Source organism: Lampetra fluviatilis, chromosome 27 (assembly GCF_964198595.1).
Source record: "Lampetra fluviatilis chromosome 27, kcLamFluv1.1, whole genome shotgun sequence".
Lineage (NCBI taxonomy): Eukaryota > Metazoa > Chordata > Hyperoartia > Petromyzontiformes > Petromyzontidae > Lampetra > Lampetra fluviatilis.
Genome location: NC_136301.1, coordinates 11,711,097 through 11,736,907, shown reverse-complemented (window position 1 = coordinate 11,736,907; position 25,811 = coordinate 11,711,097). Strand labels below are relative to the sequence as shown.

Sequence of the window (25,811 nt, the reverse complement as noted above, 5' to 3'; positions counted from 1 at the left end):
TGGATATGGAGCGATTAGGTCAGTTTGCGTGCATTATTGAGGGTCTGTGTTGTTGTCTTGGTGTGGTCTGGGACTCTATTTTGCTGTTGTTTTGCTGCCTCCCCCAAGATTGGGAATTGGTGTACTTATGTTGTGACAGATGATGTAGCTACTATGTCGGTACTGTATGAGCGTCGGGACATATGACGTCACTACCGTGTCGGCTCGCTATGGGGGCTGTAGGCGGGTATCACGGGGGTCGTGTCAGGCCGTGGCACTCCGCGTGAACCCAATAGGACACGTGACCGGATAAAAGGGGGCCAGGGGCCCCAGGGGGAAGCTTGGGAGTCACGTGGTTGGGGGCCCGGACCTTCCCGAAGAATCGAGAAGGGGGGCGTGGCCTGGGGCGGAGCCGGCAACGCCGGAACGGTAATAAGCGGGGTGTGAACTGGGAGCTGGGCTGTTGTACTCCGGGATGAAGCCATGAGAAGTCCTCAAGTCTCCGATTGTCGTTCGTGACAAAGCAGCCGTCACCTGCCTTGGTCACGCTGTGTAGTGTTCCCCGAGTATTAGTGAGATTAGGAACGGTGGTCACCACCTTATGTATAGTGTTCACGTTGGTGTTGTGTTAATAGTGTCGAACCCATTACATGTACGCAATTTGAACTGACATATTTTATCTATTTTGTGTATTTATTTTTAGCGGTTAGCTTACCTTTCCTATACTTTGCGCTCCTATCGTTTTGTTGTATTGTTTGTTGTTGTAACTCTCTGACCCGCCCCTATTGGACACGTGAACAAGAGCTTCATTGCTCATCGGATTTCTCCAGGATAAAATTAGATTATCATTTTACAGCAAGGTGGATGGTAGCGACACTGAAACGCGATGTACGGCGATAGCGTGGGGAGGCCCTCATCCAGCATTGAGAGCTCTGCAGGAAATACTGATCGCGAGTTGGAATCAAGCAAATACATCCAACATATATACCCTATATCATACATGTCAACCCATTATCAGTGCCTACCTTATTACAGACCAATTCAGAGATTATTGGTTACCCCGTGCCCTTATAAATATCAACGTTCATCCTACAAATTCCCATCACAAGGGAGAAACACTATAATTTTTTTGCCCGTATTGAAACGGCTGTATGCCGTATGGACCTGAAAACTCAATTTCCCTGGACAAGGATACGGGTAAACCGTATGGGTTGACAGGTATGCTATATACACGTATCTTAATTTTCAGATGACAAAAGAAAAATACCCAGACTGTACCCTGGGTAATTGTTCAATACAAGTTTTAAAGCTTTGTTAATGACAACGGCAAAACGGTTTCAAGAGTCAAGGTCGGGAACGTCATTAAAGCGCTGCGCTGACGTCACTCCCGCAAACAGCAGACTCCGCTGTAACTTGACAGTGGCTTTTGATACTGACGTTTCGGGCAACGGCCCTTCTCCATGTCGCCGATTAAATGTTTTAATGCTGTTATTGCCAGTGCAGTTTGACGAGTGTGCAGATGTCGTTAATTCTCACCTCCAATTACCGCAGTTGGCAACGTACGATGCGAAAGAAGTTCAACCATGCGTACAGTACATACAATTGTGCGTATGTATCGCTGCCAACGCAGTGGCATAACCAAATCATCTGCTTTGATCCTGCAGTAGTTTTATCCTTTAAGCTTCATTTAGAGTTCGTACGAGGCGAACGCGGTGCGCAATTGAAACGCATTAAACGGAAACACGAACGTGACATTTGTATTTTATGGCAACGTAAAAACATGAAAGTCATAATAGATTTTCCAGAAATGCTAAAGATGCAACATTTATGTGTTTGCGTGAACTGCATTTTCACTGGCAACTCTATAATCATGCGTTCATGCACTACCGTTTTACACTAAGCTATTCTAGCAGGTATCTATTATTATCACTATCATTGAGCTTGTTTAACCGGCAAAGTGAGAGTCTCAAGACTATTTCTCACGAGGGTCCTGCCAAGTGTTTCGCGAGAGTAGGGGGGGGGGTATGTTTCGGCGGTGTGTGATGCCAATGGAGTAATTTACAGGTATTTATTTCAGCATTGGGACGTTTTGGCGAGCACCAATTCCATCGCGGATCATTTTAGCTTACGGTAGGTGTTGTTGTAAAACTCGAGTTGCCACGATTTTAATTATCACTATACTATGTCACATGTCATGATATATTGCCATTTTTACTTTCCCATAAATCGGAAATCTCATATCCCCATTTTGTACTGTCTTGCATTTTGCGCTTTGCTGTGCCTTCCCATTACAAATTAAGATTGCTTACAATTAATTCAACTGTAGTGTAGTCAAGACTGCCGTAAGTATTTTAACCATTGCAAGGTTACAATCTAAAAGTATCTGCAACTTCAACTGACGTCGAGGAATATATTTGCAATGCCGCCAATTACTCTCATTTTGTTCCACAAAGTAAAACTTTAATTGAACCGAATGGCTATTTACTTCCAACTTCAATATCGTGTTGTCATTTCAGATTGTCAGGAGAGAAAATATGTAAGAAAATGTTAATGCTACGTTCTGTCGTTGCATAACGGACGATAGGATTATCGCGGAACTAAAATCAGTATCGCCATATTCGCCCAAAATTACCCGAGAAGCTACGAACCCATCACCGACCTGCTGTACCGCCCCCTACAGGCAGCGCGTGGGTTGCGCTAGGAATCTACTTTTCTATTTTCTTGGTTCTTTCGGTAAAGTCACGTAGAAGGGAAGTAATAAAATAATAAAAATAAAACATAATACAATAATTCTCACGACGTTTCGGCCACGACGCAAGTAGCCGTCCTCAGGTGAAAACCAGGTCTGTTGAGGCGACAGCGTCTTTTCTATTGTTTCCCACAACTGGTTGACATGAAATCATGAACTCAAATAGTAAAACAGTTAAACACGTGGGGCTCGCATAACGAATCACTTCAGCGTACATAACATGAAGTACCACTTTGCGAGACGCTAACCTGTGCCGTTTTATGAACCCGACTGGCCCCAGCCAATGGAATATCCACCACTGGCTCTAGCCCCGCCAACACATGAAATGAGCAAAACGAAACACTTTGTATTCCGCCATTTTTCAAACGTAGCGGCCTTCCAGTATATAAGATATCACGTGACACGTGCGTACCTTCCTTGGCCAATCCGCTGCTGGACGAGATTCACCCGCGCATTGTGAGTTGTGTGGGGGGTTATTTGACCTAAGTTAGTGAATGCGTGGCACAACAATCAGGGCAACATAACAGTACAAACGATGTTGGTGCACTGCCCTCTGCAGAACCAACACGTAGCCCCGCAGAGAAAGACTCAACGGAGACGCGAGGAGGAACCGGACAAGCGAGGAAAACCCAGGTGGGGGGCCGGCACCAAATTCCTCTCCCCCCCCCTTTCCTACAGTGCAGCATTACAGGCCATCACCTATCCAAGCGCAACCATGCTTAGAATGATACAAAATCGGGCGCATTGTGATTTTGGTATTAAGTGTATTGTATATAAGGGTGTGCAGTATATATCCTGAAGTGGTTAGTGCAGTGCGACAAGACACATTAGCCTGAGTTTGACTCCCGCTATCTGACATCTTTCCAAAATTGGTCATTATTTTATCTGGGCGACCATGTTTTTTTCTGTCGATAGAGATGTTTATAATGTTCCGATGATTTGAGTTTCACAGATTGATTTGCGAACTTAAACCACACGTTTATAACATTTTGCACGAAAAACAATAAAATACTCTGTGGATTTATATGGCGTATAAATGCAACCTCATCTCAACACCTACAGAAAGTGGGCATGTTTGTTTATTGAGAAACAGGCAGTCAGGCAGAGACAGAAATTGTAGTGTGAATTTAAATAGAGGCAGGGACCTGATAGCAGAGAGGGATGGGGTAAGGGGAGTTTCCAGACTAAAGGAACAGCAGAGGAAAAAGAGCCCACTTCCTTCGTTGCTGGAGCAGGGAATTGCATGGTGGGGAATAGAGATGAGAGGGGAGAAGTAGGAGTGAGTGGAAGGGGGTTGAGTGAGATGAAATGGGGAGAGGTAGGACAGTGTGTGGAGGGGAATAGAGTAAAATGATATGCCTTCAATCTTAGCTTTACTCACCGCAAAACACAAGCGTACAATAACAGCAACCCACCTAGGTTTTAATATAAGACTTAAACACAACAAATAACTCTTAATAGTTACACACCGAGACTATGTGTTCGAGGCTGCCTGACAAGTTCGCAGCTGTTAATGATTAAACAAAAATCGCCTAACAAGTGAAGGCTGCATGTCGAGAAGCTCACAAAAGCCTAACTTTTTAGTCTTCAAATACAATACCAGACTACCTAACCCTTACATGAAGTATAAGCTAACTTTTAAAATTAAATCCACTTTTCAATTTACCTAAAAAAAGCTTGATGCTAAACTTAACCCTTAGTCCTGAACCTTAATCACGATGTTACCTGTAGCCCCTAAACTAAACCTTACGCCGTAACTGCCTAAATTTGACCTGAATTCCCTAACCCATAAAGAAAATACCACAGGCAAATATTACACAGACCGCCAAAGTCTTATACACACAAGTGTTGCGTACGTATTACGACCGTTATTCTGACAGGATTATCCTTGGAGAAGGGGCAATTGGTGTTATGTCCGTGTATAATTTAGTAAGGCATGATGTGTGGTGCGGTTTACTGTTACGCATTTGTGTTGTGGTTTTTGTTTTTGCGCATGGCGTGTGTTGGTGATGATGTCCGTGTAAGATGTAAATTTTAAGTATGTCTGTTGAACTTCTTTCGCATTGTACGTAGCCAACCGTGCTAATCAGAGGTGTGATTATGACGATAGTCAGAATGGAGTGATGAGCATGCATGGCAAGTAGTTATGCGTGTGTCGGGTTGCTGTTCATGTGGCGTGGCGTGTTGCTATGCGTGCGTGGTGTTGTGGGGTGATGGTGCGGTGCGCTCTAGCTGCGCAGTGCTTGCAGCCGGGCCTGCATCCCCTCCACGCCTTCCTCATCCTCGCCGCTCGCGGTAGCCACGCTGCTCGCCCCGGGCTTCTCGGGCAGCGCGTCCATCACCTTCCCAGGGGCCTTGCCCAGCGCTCCTAAAAAGACAAAGATCTCCCCGGTATAGCCTTGGATGCATGTATGTTGAACTTCTTTCGCACTCGACGTAGCCAACCATGCTAATGGCCTTATCAGACTGTTGGCGAGTACCTACGAAGGCCGGCACAGTGAAGAGGGGGTAGGTGGCCAGCACCACACCTGGCCGCCTTTGTCTGCATAGTGGCGATGTATACACATCACACTAGGTACTCATTTTAGGAGGCCGAGTCGATATAGGGGAGGCCCAGGACTTGTTCAGATAATATAATCATCACTGGCGTTGGACGTGAGCGGGAATCGAGCTCTGGTCACCGAGTTCGTAGCACAGCATGCTAACCACTGCACTACCGCTCCTACACACACACACACAGGTATGTACACAAAAAAAAATCCCCCGTTTAACCTTTAACAGACTGCTGGGACAAGAGCGGTTAGTGAGTAGCTATGAAGGCTAGCAACGGCACACAGGAGGGTGGGTGACCAACACCAACACCACACCCGTGAAAAAGACATTCATAGCTCATCGGATTCCTCCAGTCTAAATAAAGATTGTGAGCTTTCTGTATATTAGCCACCTGGTAATCCGATTGTGAGCATAGCTCTGCCGCCCTCCATTGTTGTACACAGTAGCATCCATCATTAGCCTCCTTTACAGATGTCGACATTGACACTGCAAGTACCAGTCATCGGCAAGTCCAACCAGCTCCAAATCCCCCTATATCACGTAAGCCCATTTATTCATTATCTCGTACCGTGTCCATTTAGTTCCCTCTATCCGGCCAAACAAAAGTTCCTTGAGCATGCGGTGGCTGGGCCTGTGGGCTCCATGACCCAGCCAATGCAGCCTCCTCGCCTGCAGGAAGGGCTCACTTATGGGATTATGTCCAGATTTTTCAAAGACCTGTGAGCTATGGACACAATCCAGTCTGGATAGTCCCATGTATCGTAAGCAGGCCTTCTCACAGCACGTACACACCAATACGCACACACAGACACGTACGTACCAGCCGTCACTTCGTAAAGGATCTTGTCAATCTCGGCATCGGCTTCCTCCTCCAGATCATCTTGGTCCTCCATTCCCTCAAACGTGTCGTCCATCATCTCCTCAATAATACCAGCCTGCAGGAACATCAGCCCATCCACATCCATCAAGGCTGAAATGAGGACAACGGCAATGGTAATAATGACAGTGCTGGTGATGGAAATGATACAGCCATTGGTCACAATGATTATGCTAATCGTGGTCACCACAGTGCTGATGGTGAATGAGGCACCACCTTCATCATCTCCTTGGAGAGCTCTCGCATGGCTGCCTGGATCTCGGGAACGCGAACCAGGCTCTGCATGGCTTTCATCACCTCGGTGCTCCGTTGCAGAGCTCCCGACATCTTCTGGAGCGCTGCACAAATACAGCCACACAGTCTTACAAGATAAATATCCCCTGTATAGCCTTTTACATAGCAACAACAACAACCGCCATTCGCGGTGACGTCACCACGACGCTTGTGCCAGGCTATGTGCACCTTGAGGCCACGTGAAGTGTCGAATGCCCGCTGGCAGGTCACGGGGCAGACCCAGATGCCACAGGTCGACTGAGACGAATGGCTGATGCACCATCTGTGCCCCCTACTGTGCCAACTTGCTGTGCTTTAGCCACCCGGCGCTCTGCTCATTGTTGTGAGCATCGCTCCTCCGCCCTCCGTTGTTGTTGGAGGGCGACTGCCTCCAACTGCCCAGCAGCGTCCTTCACGAGCCTCCTCCACAGAGGCCGATATTGACACCACTGGTACCAGTCATCGGCAAGTCGACACAGCTCAACGTCCTCCTGTACCACATCACTCCATCTCTTCTCTAGCCCGTGTCGTGCCCGTTTAGCCCCCTCGATCCAGCCGAACAAAAGCTGTTTAGGCATGCGGTGGCTGGGCATGCGGGCTACATGACCCAGCCAACGCAGCCTTGCCTGCCGGAGGAGCTCACCGATGGGACTTTGTCCACATCTTTCAAGGATTTGTGAGCTCCTCACACAATCCAGCCTGGTTAACCGGCAAAGATGTTCCATTAGGCGGGTCCACGTTTCGCGAGCGTAGAGAAGGGAGGGAATGACCGTGGCGGAGAAGACCCGAAGCTTCGTGCGGAATGATAGACGAGGTAGCTTCCACACAGCGTTATGCAACCGATGAAAAGATAATGCCGCTTGACTGATTCGGAGACCTCTGCTGTTAAACCGGAGCCGGTCATGAGCATAATGCCAAGGTGTGGGAAACTCTCCATTCTCTCCACAACTGCCCTATTACCAATTGGGAGTTGTGGGGGGTGTAGTGTCCGATGGTACAAAATACCCAGGCAGGTGCTTAGTTTTGGTGGGGCTGATGGTCAGGCCCCACCTCTTGGTGGCAAGCTCCGGGTTCAGCAGCAGCGCCTCCAACTCCTCCTCTGAGTGAGCAGCAATTACCAGATCATCGGCATACATAACGTGGTTGAGCAATAGGGAGCCATCCCTTGACCGCACCCGGGCATCGATCAGCCTCCCATTGTATCTGTACTTTTACATAGCACCACACAGTGCACATACAGCACACACATCACCACAAAGTACACACGTATAGCCTTTACAGGCTGTTAGGGCTAGTGCTGTTCGCAAGCACCTATGACGGCCGTCACGGCAGACGAGGGGGTGGGTGGCCAGGTCCACGCCTAGCGTGCCTTTGTTTTCCGATGTTCGCCAATAAGTGGTGGTGACGTCACCACGGCACTTGTGCCAGGCCACGTGATGCGTCGAAGGTTCGCAGGCAAAAAATCATGGGACAGACCCAGGTGTTATGGGTTGACTGAGATGACTGGAAGATGGACCACCTGTGCTTCCTACTGTGCCAAATTGCTGTGTTTTAGCCAACCAGCACTCCGGTCGTTGTTGTGAACATCGTTCCTTCACCCTCCGTGGTTGTTGGAGGGCAACTGCCTCCAACTGCCCAAGAGCATCCTTCATAAGCCTCCTCCACAGAGGCCGATCTTTACACTACTGGAACCAGTCATCGGCAACTCCATACACACAGTCACACAGCGCTACTGTCACCGATCCCCGCACACACACAGCCACAGGCACAAAGACACACTCAGTCACGCACACAGCTGGTTCTTCATGGTCATGATGACGCTGTTCATCTGAGCCTTGGAGGCGTGCAGCTTGGAGATGGCGCGGCGCGAGCGGATCAGCTCCTTGGCCAGGATGACGCAGACCTCGCGCTCATTCTTCTTGGCGGCATCCTTCAGGGAGCGCTTCACCTTATCTTCCTCGCGCTGGATGCCTGGGCACGCGCACAGAGAACGTGTCCCACCGTGTTTACTGGTTCCTTAAGTTATTCTAGGTCACGTGGGCATGTGAGTCGCTGACCCACGATGAGTGTGGAGCGGATAATTACTATTACCATTCTTTTTTTATTTTACCAGGCAAGGCCCACTGAGCTATGTAGCTCTTTTTCAGAAGCGACTTGGCACAAATGAAAGCTCAACGAAGTGGCTTGTCATCCGGAAATTTCTAGCAGTGAAATACTCTAAACTCATGTTCATTCTAAATGTGGAGGGAAAAAACCAGCGGACCGGGAGAAAAATCCACGTGACCACAGGGATAACATGCAAACTCCAAATATACAGGCGTCAGAGTCGGGATTAAACCCACAACCTCCTTTATACAGGAGAGGTAGTTAACATCTCACCACTGTGGCACCCATGTGAGTCGCTAACCCACGATGAGTGAGGAGCAGATAATAATTAAACCAGCGTGCTCATGTAAACATTTTATTTATTTGCAAGCATGGTATATCCACAGAATAATTGAAAGTTGACTGTATTGGTCACCGTGGCGCCACTGTGGCAAGATGTTAACTACCTCGCCTGGTTTATAGGATGTCGTGGGTTTGATCCCGACCCTGATGCTTGCTGTATATTTAGAGTTTGCATGTTCTCCCCATGGTCGCGTGTATTTGGCTGCTTTAAATTTCCACGTGACAAGCCACTACATTGAGCTATCGTTTGTGGCTAGGTCGCTTCTGAAAGAGAGCTACATAGCTCAGTGGACCTTACCTGGTCAAATAAAAAAATGTTTATAGCTTTTTTTATCTCTAGCAATGTGCGCGAGTCTGTGCGTGCGGGAATCTCACTGCGTATCTGCCTGTCGATGCCTCGCATCTCTTTGCGGAGTTGCGTGGACCACTCGTTCACCTGTCCGGCACACAAACATTGATCGGGCGTTCAACTTGTGCAGACATTTACTGGCTAACAGATGCAAATGCAGAGATCGCCCATAAAGCCCACACACAGATGCTACTGCGTGGGCTTCCGCGACTGTGCTGTGAAGCTCTCCCAATGTGTTTTTCGGGTTGTATTGGGGTGTCGTTCGCTAAGATGTCCGACATTTTTCTCCACGGGATTCTCCAGTTTCTGAAAAAAATCTCCCCAGCACATGAAGCAAAATGTCAAATATTATACTATAAGCAACACGCGCTACAACATGAATAAAGATCCCCCGTATGGCCCTTAACAGATTGTTGGGGCAAGTGTTGTTTGCGATGAAGCACTTACAACCTGAACACGCAGTATAGAACCTACATACTGTTTGGGACATGTTCAGAACGCACTCTAACTCATCAGGATAAAAAAAAAATCACGTACAAAGCCGAAGAGATCCACCGTCACTCCACCGAAAATAGGCTACAGCATGGGACGGGAAAAACGTGTTCATAAACAAAGTGCTGTTAGCGAATACCTATGAAGGCCGGAACGGCACACGAGGGGGTGGTGGGTGGCCAACACCACACCCGGCCGCCTTCGTCTCTCCAGTGGTCATGTCTACACACCGCACCAGGTACTCATTTTAGGCCGAGTCGACCTAGGGAAGGCCCAAGAAGGGTTCAGATAATCGTCACTGGTGTTTGTTGTGAGCGGGAATCGATCCCGAGTCGCCGGGTTCGTAGTGCAGGGCGCCACCGCTCCCCAAAGATCCCCCGTGTAGCCTTAACAGACTATAGGGGCAAGTGCTGTTAGCGAGCACCTATGAAGGCCGGCACGGCACACGAGGGGGTGGGTGGCCAACACCACGCCCGACCGCCTTTGTCTCCCTAGTGACGATGTTTACACACTGCACCAGGTACTCATTTGAGGCCGAGTCGACCTAGGGGAGGCCCGGGACCGGTTCAGATAATCGTCACCGGTGTTGGCCGTGATCGGGAATCGAACCCGGGTCGCTAGCTTCGTAGCGCAGCGCGCTAACCGATACACTACCGCTCCCCACAACATAAACACCCAGACACATAAACACCCAGACACATGAACACCCAGACACACAAACACCCAGACACACAAACACCCACACACACCCAGACACAAACACCAAGACACATAAACACCACACACATAAACACACACCCCAGTGGCTTATGTCAGCGTGAGAGGCCAGATATGTAAAACATCCTCCCCTCGAGTACCCGATGCGTGCGGCTAAGATGCTACTTGGAGTGACGGATATAAATATTTGCAAGACCGCTTGGTTGAAGCCTTCATCCATCAGCGGACAATTTATGGCTGCTGATGGCGTCACGAGATTGCTATAATTCACAGCCGAAGAGAAAATGTAAAGTATCCTCCCCCCAAACACATTACGCCTAAGCGTGTAGCTCCAATAAACATTTGGTCAGCGGTCCGAAGTGAATTAACTCCAAAAACACTCAATAAACGCGGCCAGTTAACGTCAACACTTGTATAACACGTAGACGTTCGCGACCAATATTATCCGTAAGTTTGTTTGGGTTAGATCGCGTAAATATAAATGCGTCGTTAAACCCGCCACAGCCAATTAGTAAGGTTTGTCACGCTCACATTCGGTTGTGTTGGAGCATAAACCCACTACGGCATTTACAACTTTAGTGACGATACGCGGGTAATAAGAAAAAAACCACAGCATCAGGCGACATCCATAGTTGTGGAGAAATCCTCCTGTTTCGATCCTAAACAGAGGGGTAAATTACACGTTTATATATCCGCAATATAACCCCTAATCACTCCAAAATAAAAACACCTCCAGTGTGCATCGACGCTTGTAAACCGCGGGACTCGCCACACGGCCTCACCATCTCCCTGGGAGGTTTATCCGAACTCTTGCCAAACAGCCCCATGGTTTCTTCGGCAGCTATATATAGAGAGAGCGAACGCTAAGGGTATTCCACCGTGGTAATAGTCAAACGTTGTTTTTGATAATCGGGATGAACACGATCGTTGATTTTAGTCAAAACTAATCAAGACCGCCGCCCGATTGTCAACAGCTGCGGACGCTTCCGGGGCACGCGTCGTTGACGTCACGTAGCGGCGGCGGTGACGTCACGCGTGTCTCATGTGGCGGCGATGACGTCACGGCGCCGCGTGACGTCACGCGTGTTTCACGTAAGGACGTCATGTATTCTAGATTTGAAGCTTTCGTGACTGCAAGGGTTCATACTCTTAGGTTTTTTCGGTAAAGTCACGTAGGTAAAATAATAATAAAATAATAATAAATGAAAAGTTACTAAATTAAACTTCATCTGGAGCTTTCGTGACTGCAGGAATTATTCTTTGGTTCTTTCGGTAAATTAAATCACGACGTTTCGGAGGCAACACAAGTCCCCGTCTTCAGGTGGGACCGTCAGCTAAATTTACTGTATAAAGATTAAAAAAAAAATTTACCTACGTGACTTTACCGAAAAAAGACGTCACGTATGTTGCAGTACGGTTGGGACTTCTTTCTAGCACGGACTTATTTTGGTGTTTCCGCCGTAGTTGGCACAGTAGGGGGCACGGCTTGTGGTGCGTCTACCAGTGGTCATCCCAGTCAGCCAACCCATGGCACCTGCTGGGTCTGTCCCCAGCGAGCATTTGACACTTCACGTGGCCTCATAGTGCACCTAGCCTGGCACAGACGCCGTGGTGACGTCACCGTCACTTAGTGGCGAATGGCGGTTGTTGGTATTGGACTTCTTTCGTCGCCCGACGCCGAGCGACCGTTGCTCATCGGGAGGTGCGGAACGTCGCGACGTGAGCGACGCGATGATGTGTTCGCGGTGACGTCATCACGCAAACTGGCTAGCCGGCGTTAGGGGCCGTCCATAAATGACGTCACGCGATTTTGGACGATTTTTGACCCCCCCCCCTTCGTCACACGGCGTCACAAAAAGTCAGACCCCCCCTCAAATGTGACGTCACAAAGCTCTGCCCCCCCCCCCCCCAAAATAAAACATGCTTCAAATCGCTTTGAACTATTGTCATTGTAGTGCGTATTTAATGTGGCGCTGCACTCTGATGTAGGAGAAAACATTTATTAAAAAGTATTTTTAATTAAGTAGAACGTGTTGTCTATTTAAAGTTGCGCATTTTGATGTGACGTCACATTTCTCAAACCCCCTCTCGTCACATATCGTCATAAATATCTGACCCCCCCCCCCTAGGTGCGTGACGTCATTTACGGACGGCCCCTTACTGTCATCGAGTTCTCGGGCGTGAAGTCATACGCAAACTGGCTAGCCGGCGTTACTGTACTCGAGTTCTCGGGGGTGACGTCATCACGCAAACTGGCGAGCCGGCGTTAGGGGCCGTCCATAAATGACGTCACGCGATTTTGGAGGATTTTTGACCCCCCCTTTTGTCACGCGGCGTCACAAAAAGTCAGACCCCCCCTCAAATATGACGTCACAAAGCTCTGCCCCCCCCCCCCCCGAATAAAACATGCTTCAAATCGCTTTAAACTATTGTCATTGTAGTGCGTATTTAATGTGGCGCTGCACCTATGGGCTGCTCGTTTAGATGCACAGCATCGACTACAATCTCACACTCAAGGTGGTTATGAAGCCGAGATATTCGCGTTAGGAGTAACGAAGTGTATGGGCTGCGATGTCTACCTTCGTATTTGTGGATCGGGGCATTGTATGATCCTGTTCTGGATGACCAAAGTTGCACACTGGACCGATGAGACTGAATGAAGGGGAGACGTTAAATCGCCTCTGCTGCTCCTGATGGGATGAGTGGGTTCGCGTAGCCCTCGCATGCGATCATTCTGTTGTCATGTCGTTTAAGCGCAGCAGCAAGGACGATTGCACAGAAAAGCTAAACAAGCGAATGCACTCCATTCTCGAGTATGGGCAGGATCATAAGTCTTATCCAAGCTGCTCAAACTGCCTACACGACTTAAGTCCTTTATTTGTGTAGGACTCGTACTCTCGTTGTCTTTCTCGTCTCGTTTATTCACGCGTAGAGTTCACACCTCCTCATCATCGCTCCGTGTCTCTCCGTTTCTCTCCGATGCACAACTCGCCATTAACAACACTCCATGTCTCCCCGTTTCTACCGTACACTGTATCCTCTCTATCCACTACTACCGTACACTCCGTTCTCTCTATCCACTGCTACCGTACACTCCATTCTCTCTATCCACTGCTACCGTACACTCCGTTCTCTCTATCCACTGCTACCGTACACTCCGTTCTCTCTATCCACTGCTACCGTACACTCCGTTCTCTCTATCCACTGCTACCGTACACTCCGTTCTCTCTATCCACTGCTACCGTATACTGCGTTCTCTCTATCCTTATCGTACCTATCCCTGCTTATTGCTGCTCCGTCTCTCTCCCGGGCACCAACCGCTCCAGCTCCAATCCTAACCAAGACTCCCGTCTCTCCTTTACGCTGTGCTCTATATCCCTGCACCAATTAATCCCAATCAATTACTCCATCCCCCGCTTTGCCACTCGCCCCCAGGCCCCCAGCCTCACGTGACCATATTCTTAGGTTTTTTTTCCGGTAAAGTCACGTAGGTAAAAACATTAAAATTAATAAAAGTAAAATAAAATAAAAATCACGACGTTTCGGAGGCAACACAAGCTTCCGTATTCAGGTGGAACCGTCACAGCCACGACAGCTGTATCAAGTAAATGAGAGATTGCAGGAGCTACCACTCCGTTTATATAATGGTTGGAGAGGGGGGAAGGGCCAAGTACAGCACACTTTTATTCATATGGTAAGGTGAGGCTTAAGAGGGTGAGCCTTTGTTATGGTTTGTGACAACTAAACATGGTGAACATGGTAAACATGGTACACCTGTAATAGTTGTCTGTCCAATAATAAATAAGATTGGTCAAATAAGTGTAGTTAAAACAGCCACATGAAACTCCGACCAAAACTATCACGTTACCATACATAGCAGGCGTGACCAAAAAGATCTCCAAAATTCTAAACAAACATAAGATCCAAGTCCGATTCAGTACAGTGCATAAAATCCGTGATCTGATTTCATCTGTGAAGGATGTCGTTCCTGACTTACAGTATCCTGGAGTCTACAAATTGAGTTGCATTTGTGGTGATTGCTACATTGGAGAAACGAAACGTCATGTTTCTGATCGTGTCCGCGAGCACAAGTCAGATCTGAAACACGGCAGAACTGACTCTTCGGCCGTTGCCGATCATTGCTACAACTCGGTGGGCTCTCATGAAATTGTCTTTTCCGAGACCAAGGTTCTCTGCAAACCTCCTGGCTACCATCAAAGGTTTGTACACGAAGCCATACACATATACAAACAGACATAATTTCTACCGTGATGATGGTTACAAACTGAGTAATCATTGGAAAGATGTGATTAACCATGCAAAAAAGATTTAACTACACTTATTTGACCAATGTTATTTATTATTTGACAGACAACTATTACAGGTGTACCATGTTTACCATGTTCACCATGTTTAGTTGTCACAAACCATAACAAAGGCTCACCCTCTTAAGCCTCACCTTACCATATGAATAAAAGTGTGCTGTACTTGGCCCTTCCCCCCTCTCCAACCATTATATAAACGGAGTGGTAGCTCCTGAAATCTCTCATTTACTTGATACAGCTGTCGTGGCTGTGACGGTTCCACCTGAAGATGGAAGCTTGTGTTGCCTCCGAAACGTCGTGATTTTTATTTTATTTTACTTTTATTAATTTTAATGTTTTTACCTATGTGACTTTACCGAAAAAAACCTAAGAATATTCATCCTTGCAGTCACGAAAGCTTCAAATCTAGAATCACGTGACCATGTTATTGCCGCCAAGCCGGCGTCGGTCATTAACCACTCACCCTCCTGACCAATCACCGGCCTGCGTCCTCAGTCACCCCTATCGCCTGTCGTGTCTCTTAACGACTCCCCCCTTAATGCTACGACAACAACAACCGTGTCCTCAGATGCTCCCACTGTACTCTGCTCGCTTGCCTAGCAACAGAACGCTGCCGCGTGATTCCAAGTCCTACATTTGCATAACGGTATGCGTAATACATTGAAACTGCTCTCTTCTCTTCATTATTATGTGTGACCTACCAATGTCTGCAGCCAGGATCAATCGATGACAATCCTATTACCTGCAGATATTTAACAGATGAGATGCGTTGCACCGTTAATTCGTCCTGTTTGATAATACTCCTCTTGACCATATACATCTGTGCAGATAGGTTGTTTTTTTTGCGGTAAAGCCATAGTCCCCACATACCGCTCGTATCAATGCGGATAAGAGGAGCGACGACCCACTACTCTGTAGAGTAACATTGGTATAAACGCTTGTTACAATATTAACAGCGCATTGAAAACGCGTACTATTTTATGTACTATACTCTTTGGTAAAGTCACGTAGTTAGAAATAAAATAAAACAAATCACGACGTTTCGATTGCAACACGAGCAATCTTCATCAGGTTTGACAACCACAGCAAGAAAAACATTGCTGAAGTGGGCGAGAGAGCTGCCGTGGCAAGAGGTTATATAGGTAAGAAAGGGGGGGGAGGAGCAAAGGGGAGAGGGGGGAGGGAGAGTAGGGGGAGGGGGCGCTGCGTGAGCGCAGGGGGAGAGAGGACGTGAGGCTGGGGGGGGAGTGGGCTGGGCTGGAAGTGGGAGGCTGGGAAAGCTGGGGATGCGGGGGGAAATTAACTCGAAAATAAGTAATATAAAAAAATACTTTTAAAAAACACGCTTTAATGAAATGTACCGTACTCATAATGACAAAACTCCACGACTCCAGGAAGTGGCCCCGAAGCTTGCCATAACGTAAGGGACCGTGGTGATTTACAGCCAACGTTAGTTGAGCGTGGACAATTAGACCCAAGGCGAAACATAACATATAAAAAAGATGGTAATTATTTTTTAATGATAGAATATAGTATTGTCATCAGAATGACATAAGTATACCAAGTTTGCAGTCAATAGCACATTGGGAAGTGGGTTAAAATTGAGTTACAAGATTTGAGGATACGACAACAACAGAGTTAAATGAAAGCGTGTAAAAAGATTGTTTAAAAATATGTTTTATTTTTTATGATAGAATATAGTATGGTCATCAGTACGACATAAATATACGAAGTTTGCAGTCAATAGCACATTGGGAAGTGGGTTAAAATTGAGTTACAATATTTGAGGATACGACAACAACAACAGACAATGAGTTATATAAAAGCGTGTAAAATAGACTAGTACCCGGCAGATATGATGGAAGCAACCATAAACAGTTAAGGTTATACCTGGTTAATAACATCCTTCCAATGTAATAATAGGGTTTTCCCCTTTTTTTCTGGCAAAAAAACTAATGATGTAGATGCTTACCCCGAGCCCTCATTACTTTGATAGTGCATTGTCTTTGAGCTGTACGCCTTTTGGCGTCCTCTGGTCTAGCACCAATTGAGACGAGGCTCAAAAGAAAGTCGTCTCTGGTGTGGACCAATCAGTTTCAAGGACAATGCATATATTATTAGTGTGTTATTTGTTTGCATTTTGACCACAAGTATTGTGGTTAATGCACAGATGATTCCTTGTCTCTTGTCAAACAAAACATCCAGGAATGGTATCTTACCATCCTTCTCCACTTCCATGGTGAATTTGATGGGTGGGTGTATGGAATTGATGTGTTTGAGAAATTGGTTCAATGCTCGCAGGCCATGTGGCCAAATGACGAAAGTGTCATCTACATATCTCTTCCACAAGGAAGGACGTAGGTTTGGATGTCTGGATGGCATCTGTTTCAAATTTCTCCATGAAAACATTCGCTATCACTGATGATAAGGGGGGGCCCATGGAGATACCTTCATTTTGCTTGTAGAAAGTACGTCCTTCCTTGAACATAGACATAACTTCAACCGAGAAGATGGATACAAATTGAGTAATCATTGGAAGGATGTTATTAACCAGGTAAAACCTTAACTATGTATGGTTGTTTCCATCATATCTGCCGGGTACTACTCTATTTTTCCGAGTTAATTTCCCCCCCCAGCTTTCCCAGCATCCGACTTCCAGCCCCGCCTACTCCCCCCCCAGCCTCACGTCCTCTCTCTACCTAGCGCTCACGCAGCGCCCCCCTCCCCCTACACCACACCCCCCTCTCTCTCTCTCTCCCCCCCGTGCTCCTCCCCCCCCCTTTTCTTACCTATATAACCTCTTGCCACGGCATCTCTCTCGCTCACTTCAGCACTTTTTTTATTTGCTGTGGATGTCACACCTGATGAAGATTGCTCGTGTTGCAATCGAAACGTCGTGATTTTTAAAATTTTATTTCTAACTTCGTGACTTTACCAAAAGAACCAAAGAGTATGGATTCCTGCAGTTACGAAAGCTTCAAATCAATATTTTATGTACTGTTTACAAAGTGTGTTCAGAAATCCACACTGAGAAACACGATGATTGACAGAGGGGTGTAAATAATTTTTTCGATAGTGTATTTAAAGAGGTACTGCAGGTAAGTAGTTCTCAGTTTTAATGGCATAGTTTAACAAGATAACACTTGCCACCATCCTTCAAACCCATTGGTGAAAAAGAGCAAAGTTTTTGTTTACATTATAATATAATGTTTATGCGAGAGCCGGGGGCTTATGGAACCCCGGGGTCCCGCCAGTTGTAATTACTGGCGAAACGTCGTACTCAGATTGTAAATGTTGTGGCTTGGCTCTCCAACACACCGGTGTGCTGTACTCGTGACGAATTGGCATGTTCTGTTTACGTGACAACCCTTACTAGTTGGCTGTCAGGTGATGGCGGGTTTTAACGACAAATTTATATATTTACGCGATCTAATCCAACAAAATCTCTATCATGGATTATAATATAGTGTGTATGCGAGAGCCAGGGGCTTATAGAACCCCGGGGTCCCGCCAGTTGTAATTACTGGCGAAACGTCGTACTCAGATTGTAAATGTTGTGGCTTGGCTCTCCAACACACCGGTGTGCTGTACTCGTGACGAATTGGCATGTTCTGTTTACGTGACAACCCTTACTAGTTGGCTGTCAGGTGATGGCGGGTTTTAACGACAAATTTATATATTTACGCGATCTAATCCAACAAAATCTCTATCATGGATTATAATATAGTGTGTATGCGAGAGCCGGGGGCTTATAGAACCCCGGGGTCCCGCCATAAGGTTAAATTTGACATATAACTCCACCACCCGCCAAAGCCAATCAAATCAAGCAACATTTTGACGATATTTAGTCGACATTTTGCCATAGATTACATCCAGCACCATTATGTGCTAACAATCGCTGAGCTTTAAAAATGTCACTTGCTTTTCAACGTCTCCGATTATGCTGATAAACCAAAGCAATGACATAATAGGCCGTGGATTATGATGAATTGTAATAACTTTTTTTTTAGTTACGGTTGCTGACCACAGACCCAAAGGTCAAAAATTGGAATCAGCCAGCAATAAACAGTGACATTAAAGTTGTCATCGAGAATTTTTTTTTTTATTGAGCAAGTTTATGTAGGAACACTCAGAGGTCAGTACTGGCGTCAGTAGAATATCTTATTACAACTTCAATTTATAATAATTTACACTTCTGCAGGCGCAGTTTTTCGAAACCTGAACTTAGTATTGTGCAGTGTATTACACTCAGATAAGCGCGCACCAACTCTATAACTCTCTGCCCCTCTCTGTGTCTCTCTGCTGTCCATAGTGGTCACCGCCTCTTCCAGTGGCTTGGTTTTGTGTGCGTGTGTTTAATTTGTTGTCCTTACCCCGCATCTCCGATTAGCAATGGTTGGATATGTACGGTGCAAAAGAAGTTCAACATACAGTAAATACTTATCGGTTGCTACTGTTGTACAAACTTGGGAAATTATTCAATGGAAGGGAATTCATCGCAGAGCAGTGCGAGATTAAAAAAGTAGACGGAGAAGCGTTTTGGACCTGCAGCATGGCGCGCGGATGGATGGATGAGGGAGTTATTGTGAACCATACGTGGTGGTTTAACAGTGGTGGATGAAACGAAACAGTGTCTTTTAGACCGAGGCCTGAACTTGGATGGAGGAAGCAATGAGTGAAGTTCACGGGAAAGAGTAACCATGGTAGTAGTGTAGTATAGTAAACTACGGCGGGAGACCACTTGACGGGTAGCACACTTTATTAACACTTGTCTTGCCACAATAACACGTGTGGTCACTACAGCTCACGCTACACGTTCCACCCGACACGTGTGGTTACTACAGCTCACGCTACACGTTCCACCCGGCTACACACACACGGGCATTCCAGCCCCGTAGCATCCGGGGGAACCTCTAGACCCACCCCAGCTTGGGTATGGGTCACGACCACTGGGTCCCGCGGCCCGGCCCTCACACGGACGTCCGGCCCCGGGTCCCAAGGTCCCGCCTCTGAGCCACACAGGGCCCCGGTCCTTACAAGGACAGCGGGACTAGGTGTCTCGGGGCCCTATCTCTTCCTCCTCCGTCTTCCGTCTTCACTGGTCACCAACTCCTCGAGCGCCCGTGCGCACCGCCTTATATAGCCCTCCGCTCCGAGGAGACGGAGCCTATGCGGACCGCGATGTGAGCACCCACCCTAGTCGACCAATCACCACGCGCTGCCACACGATCCCTTCTTCCAGCTTGTGTCAGCGCACACAACCAATCACCACGCGCTGCCACACGATCCATCACTGTCAGCGCGCGTCACCAACACACAGCCAATCACCATCACATAACCCATGACCCCGCGCTGACCTACGATCCCTCACTGTCAGCGCGCGTCACCAACACACAGCCAATCACCACGCGCTGCCCCACGATCTCTACTGCCAGCGCGTATCACCACTACAGTAGCAATAGAGTCACGAGGTGTGACTCACTGCCGGCGTGAGAGTGATTTTAGTGAATTTCAAGTGCTTGCTTATAATCCAGACTGATGATTAAATGGTGGTGGTGTACCTACATACCCTTGGCACACGAGTAACAATGATGACGATAATGTTAATGATGACACCTTCAACTTTCCTTCAATGCACATCACGCTTTATTTTCTCCAAGAATTACCGCATCCGCTATCTAGACACCAACATGGCTGATATCGCGGGTAGGATTTATGGCTCAGCTCATGGACAAAACAGTATTCGCATATATTTGCTTGATTAAAGTCCATTGAAACGAACTGCAAGTGCAACACATTCGTGAAACAAGTGGGGACATCTGTCAGGACAACTTTTGAAGACAGACTGGGGTCAGAATGATAGAGATGGTGGACGAGAGAATATCGGGGTGCTTTTTATAATGAACTTGACAATGAAATGTAACATTTGCCAAATTCGAATAAATTACCCACAAACTACTCAATTGGATTTACAACTGAAGGATCTCGATGCCGCGGTCATGGTAACTGACATCCAATAGAGGTGAACTGCGATTACCGAAAACGCATTGGCTGAGAAGCCACTGTGGCATCAGTGCAAGGGCCACACTGCACTGATGATGTTCAATACACTTTTAAACGAAACGTTTTTTTTATTTGACCAGATAATGCCCACTGAGCTATATCGCTTTTTTTCGTAAGCGATCTGGCCATAAATGAAAGTTAAACAAAGTGGCATATCATGTGAAAACGCTTATTTTTAAATGTGGAGGGAAAAATCGGAGGACCCCGGATAAAAATCCGCGCGATCACGATGAGAGAGACACACAAACTCCAAATATACAGCAGGCGCCAGGGTCAGGATCGAACCCACGACCTCCTGTATACCAAGCGAGGGAGTTAACATCTCGCTACGTGGCATCCCCAATAACGCGATTGCCCCTCGTTGGGTTCCCGCAGTACTTCTCTACACATGTGTAATGCGAGCGTAAATGGGGTTGTTGCTGGGCTCTGGTCCAATCACACGGCCCGGGGTATTGGGGGGCGGAGCCTGGTCTGCGGGGCGTGTGGTAGGGGCCACCGTTCACCTCGGCTCCAATGGGAGGCGAGGTGAATGGGGCGGAGCCAGCAGGGTAGTATGGGAAGGCCGGATCTGACGATCCGGAAGGGGAGGAGTCAGGGTCACGTGGGGGAATGTATATAAGTGGGAGCCCGGAAGAGATCGCGGCAGTCGGGGAAGTTAAGAGGCTGAGCCACGTTGGGTGGTGAGGAAAGATCCGCGCCATCGGCCACGTGGCCGAAGGACCTCTGCACGCCGTCGGCCAGCGGTGTGCGGAGTGCGGGAATAAAGGAGCTAACGGAGGAGCGTGCGGGGCACGCGAGAGAGAGATTGCGCAGCACACGAGAGAGAGCGCGTGAATGGCACGCGAGAGGGAGCGTGCGCGGGCGCGTGCGGGACGACTCTGGTCCGAGAGGAGGCCAGTGGGGGTGCGGAGAAGAACCTGAATAAAAGACAAACGGAGACCAGCATCGCCTGACGGAGTCTTTTATTACACATGAACAAATTCTGTTCTGGATGACCACAGTCATACACCGGAGAGTTTTCCATTGGTACATCAGGTGTTCGCATCGGCCATGGTTTGTGGCAGGGGAAATTAATGGGATTGTAGGGTGTGTTGCAGTTGGATTAAATAAAGTGTTGCCTCCACACGAGTGTACGCGCCTCGATCGAACCATTACAGGACAAAAAAACGGGTGGTAATCACAGGTAGGCGCATGATTGGCCGCGCAGTACGCGACCCCGGGCTTTTGAAGTCAGGGGGATAAAAGGGGAGCCTGGGGCCGTTCAAAGGAGATATTTTCTTCAACATCTGGGCCGCCAAGACCCACCCCCCCTGCTGTCCTACTTTCTCGAGCCGCTCACAGCGCCCATGACACGCCGTTAGTATAGCTACGAGGTACGTGGCAGGACGTTTGAGCATCTGGGGACTGAGGCAGCAGTAGGCTAGCCTCTTTTCACAAAATAGTCACCCCGGGAAGTGTGGGGTTTGCGCCGAGAATAAAAGTTAGCACAGAACATAGGTGTGGTGTCTGATTTCTGTGTGGAGCGACTGCGTGGAGGAACTCGCGGCGAGAGTGAACGTGGGGCCGCGGCGTGCACATCAAGGGGTAATCTCTCACAGGTGTGAGCGCGAGCGTGCTGCGTTAGCGATAGCTGCGGGGTGCACTGGTGTGTGGTGTAACTCCGTGCGGCTACGAGCCAGTGGCACGAGTATGTCCCTCAGAGAGGGCGCTAGCACGGGGGGCCCCATCACTCGGGCGGCGAGAGCCCAGCTGGAGCCAACCGACGCGGTGAAGGAGGGAACGGGCGGAAGTCACGCCCCCACCTGCCTAGCGAGGGAGTCGATGTCGGGCCCTACAGTTGTGCTGGCAACCGTGGTGGTACAATATTGGCTGATGACCTCGACCTTGAACTGTTACAATATCATCTAAAATTGGGTTTGGTGTCACGTAATGTCATGAGGTGGAGAATCCATTCTTACAAGCAAGTGTCCGTGTGAAAGAACGCCCCACTGAAGTGGATATCACAGAGCTTGCTCTGAGATGCACAGTAGGGGGCAGTACTATTCTACCTGCCCGGCTATAGAGAGTCAAACTGATATTGAAATCTTCAGAGCTGTAATTTAGATAAATGAAATGCAGAACTGAGTCTATGAGAGTGTTTGGTTCTGTATGCTAGTCTATGTGTATCTTATGTGAGTCACTGGTGATTGGGCAGAGTCTATTTGTGCACTACACATGATTGAGAATTCGGTTTAATCACTGGTTGGGCAGTTTAAATCTGGATTTAAACCCAGGCAGCTCAGCGCCTCTGACTTCTGAATCACTTCGCCAGCTCTAACCCTAACCCCCAACAACTGATTAAGTATAACTAATATAGTTCCAAAGTTGCATATTTTTTTGGAAAAAAACAGGAAAACTAATTTCTGACATTTGAGCACAGGTGTCTATTGCAGATTCTATGAATTTCGTGGCAAGATAAATACAGGTTATAAATATACTGGTTCCGAACATCGGAGAGGCAATGCAGAAGTTCTGGAAATGTGATTGGACAAAAACGACGAGGCTGGGTGCACCGTTTGTGCAGGATTGGGGGTGAGAACCGGTTGTGAGGACTGGCATTGGGAGCAGTCTCCACGAGTCCGGCGACAAAGGGGAAGAGAAGACCTAAGAGCAGATGGGGGGGGGGGGAGAGACGGCCAGGGCAGATCTATGGCTCTCTGTGCGAGTCTGTGGGTCTCTGTGTAAGGCTGTGGGTTTGTATTTATGTTAGTCTGGGGGTCTCTGCAAGTCTATGGGTCGGTGTGGGTCTGTGCGAGTTTGTGGGTTTCTGTGTGGGTCTGTATGGGCCTGTGCAAGTTTGTGAGTCTAAGAGCAGATGGTGGGAGGAGGAGGCTGTCAGGGCAGACCTCGGAGGTCGCTGCGTGTTTCCTGAGCTGCAGCAGCAGTAGCTGCCGTGGCAGCGTTGGCGATGAGATGCGGCGGTGGCATCAACGGCTTTGTCCACGAGGATATCTTGGGTTTTTTAGTGAATGTGAACAGTCATGGTGTTGAGCGGTGTGCGATTGTCAACTAAAGGTTGCATAAAAACACCATTAGGGTGCAGATATATGTGTGTATTGGAACGAGTGTGTGCATACGACTGTTTCACCAACACGTGCACACATTTTTCAACTGTTTTCACCAAAACAGTTTAATTATTCACAGCCCTTGTTCAATCAGCTGCCAGATGAAGGCCTCCCCATGCCGTGTCAGTTTTCCGAGGCTCCTCCTTCAAAATCCTGCACTGACCAGTGTGTGAAGTGTAGTCAAACAACTAAAACAATATTTCAGAGTTCGATGTTTCTTCATCTGCGAGTGACTACAATACTCATTGTGATCTCGGCTTAATGAGGAAAACCTTATTGTGAGGAATTATAACACACAACTACTCGTGGCCTTGCAGAGCCCTAGGTAAATCCACTGTTGGGTGAGGACCTTCTCACGGCTGTGTGGGTCATGGTGGTTATTTCACCATACTTCACCATGCTGGTCAGAGCGGGTTGGTGAAGCCAGGGAAGATGCATGTGAGAATAGGGTGCTGGACTGCCGAAATGTTAACTACCTCGCCTGGTATGCGAGAAGACATGGGTCCGATCCCGACCCTGCCACCTGTCTATTTGGAGTTTGCTTGTTCTCCCCGTGGTCGCGTGGATTTTACTCTGGATCCTCCGGTTTTAACCTCGACATTTACAAACATGTGTTTTAGAGTATTTGGCTTGCTATACATTTCTTTGTGATAAGCCACTTCGTTGAGCTATCATTTGTGGCCAGGTCGCTTCTGAAAAAGAGCTAAAGAGCTCGGTGGGCCTTACCTGGTAAAATTAAAAAAAGTTGAGTTAGTAGTTCGTTAATAGAGTACCACAAGGGGGATGTTGGATGTTGCTGCACCACCCTCTGCTGCTGTTGCTGTTAGCCCTGCGTGGCAGCCACCTATGACAACTTGATATGCATGGTTTGCCATCCAAATACAAGTGCTACCTATAGTCAACCATGCTTGGCTTCCTAGATCATGAGACCCGGCTCGTTCCGTGTGATTTGGTCAGAGGCTGCTAAAACAAACAAAAAAACAACTCATCAAGTATTTATAGATCTCATTTAGCATACAAATATGTATGTATCAGTTAGTATACATACACAACACATATGTATATATCTCTACGGATAAATACAACGCGGATACAGAAATGTGGATGATCGAGAATTGTTGACGGTTTTGGAAATGTTGTTGCGTTGGTTTGTCATTAATAATTCACACCATCGCCCTTTTCATCATCACCACCGCTGTCGGGAAATCTCTATATTTTCCTATATATTACACATTGAAAACACTGCGCGATCCTGTCACTAGACATTTCAAAAGTGCGGTAAAGTTAAAGAACGTAGGGTATTTAGCGTGGCCCTAAGTTATTTTAACCCTTCGCGTGAGCCAAGTCACCATGGCGGATTTATAACTTTTTGGACTCAAAATCAGTGCTTCCAGTCAAGCAGCATGCTGACTCGTTAAAGTGTTAATAAGATGGGAATTACGCATCACTTTTACATTGAATGCGTAATAACGTTATTGCAAGAAAGGGTAAAAGCTCTTTTTAAAAACATCTTTTGATAGTGGGAAAAGGTCCCATAGATATAACTGCTCGACCAGAGCTATAAGTGTTCTGATACTTGCATTGCTTTCCGACTTTTGGCGTTCTCTGGTCTAACACATTGGTGAGACAAGGCCATAAAAGAAGGCTGCTGTCCATGGTGTAGGCCAATCAGTTTCAAGGACAATGCATATATGATTATAGCATGTTTGTTTGCATGTTTCTCCACATATTTGGTTAATGAAGACTTGATGCCTTGAAAAAGGTGTCCATTTGATGTTTCAACATCTTAACACAACTGCTGTTTTATTGCCAGAAAGGGTAAAACCTCTTCTTATTTTTCATCATCTTTTGATACTAGCAAAAAGGGCCCATAGATACGTAA

At 47.4% G+C, this 25,811-nt stretch overlaps 1 protein-coding gene across 2 annotated transcripts; it reads right to left on the bottom strand.

The window, feature by feature from the left end:
• Positions 1–3,791: 3,791 nt before the first annotated feature.
• CHMP3 (charged multivesicular body protein 3) lies at positions 3,792–11,455 on the bottom strand. Of its 2 annotated transcripts, XM_078869239.1 has the most exons (7): positions 11,220–11,454; positions 9,860–9,942; positions 9,255–9,315; positions 8,223–8,402; positions 6,375–6,496; positions 6,102–6,216; positions 3,792–5,096 (listed from the first exon to the last, which is right to left on the bottom strand). In XM_078869239.1, exons 3-7 carry the CDS (start codon positions 9,280–9,282, stop codon positions 4,957–4,959), a joined length of 585 nt encoding a protein of 194 aa, XP_078725365.1. In that variant the 5' UTR covers positions 9,283–9,315; positions 9,860–9,942; positions 11,220–11,454; the 3' UTR covers positions 3,792–4,956. The 2 variants fall into 2 exon arrangements, with proteins under 2 accessions (XP_078725365.1, XP_078725363.1); XM_078869237.1 differs by lacking the exon at positions 9,860–9,942 and having other exon boundaries at positions 11,220–11,455.
• Between the last annotated feature and the right edge of the window lie 14,356 nt (positions 11,456–25,811).

Bases quoted from the DNA above. Each gene is read 5' to 3' on its own strand.
- CHMP3 (XM_078869237.1), bottom strand. From the start codon at position 11,264: ATGGGGCTGTTTGGCAAGAGTTCGGATAAACCTCCCAGGGAGATG. The intron at 6,497-8,222 runs GTGCGTGACTGA...GTATTTGTGCAG, and splicing joins GACCATGAAGAACCAGCTGT to CGCTCCAGAAGATGTCGGGA. The intron at 5,097-6,101 runs GTACGTACGTGT...TTGTCTTTTTAG, and splicing joins CCTTTACGAAGTGACGGCTG to GAGCGCTGGGCAAGGCCCCT.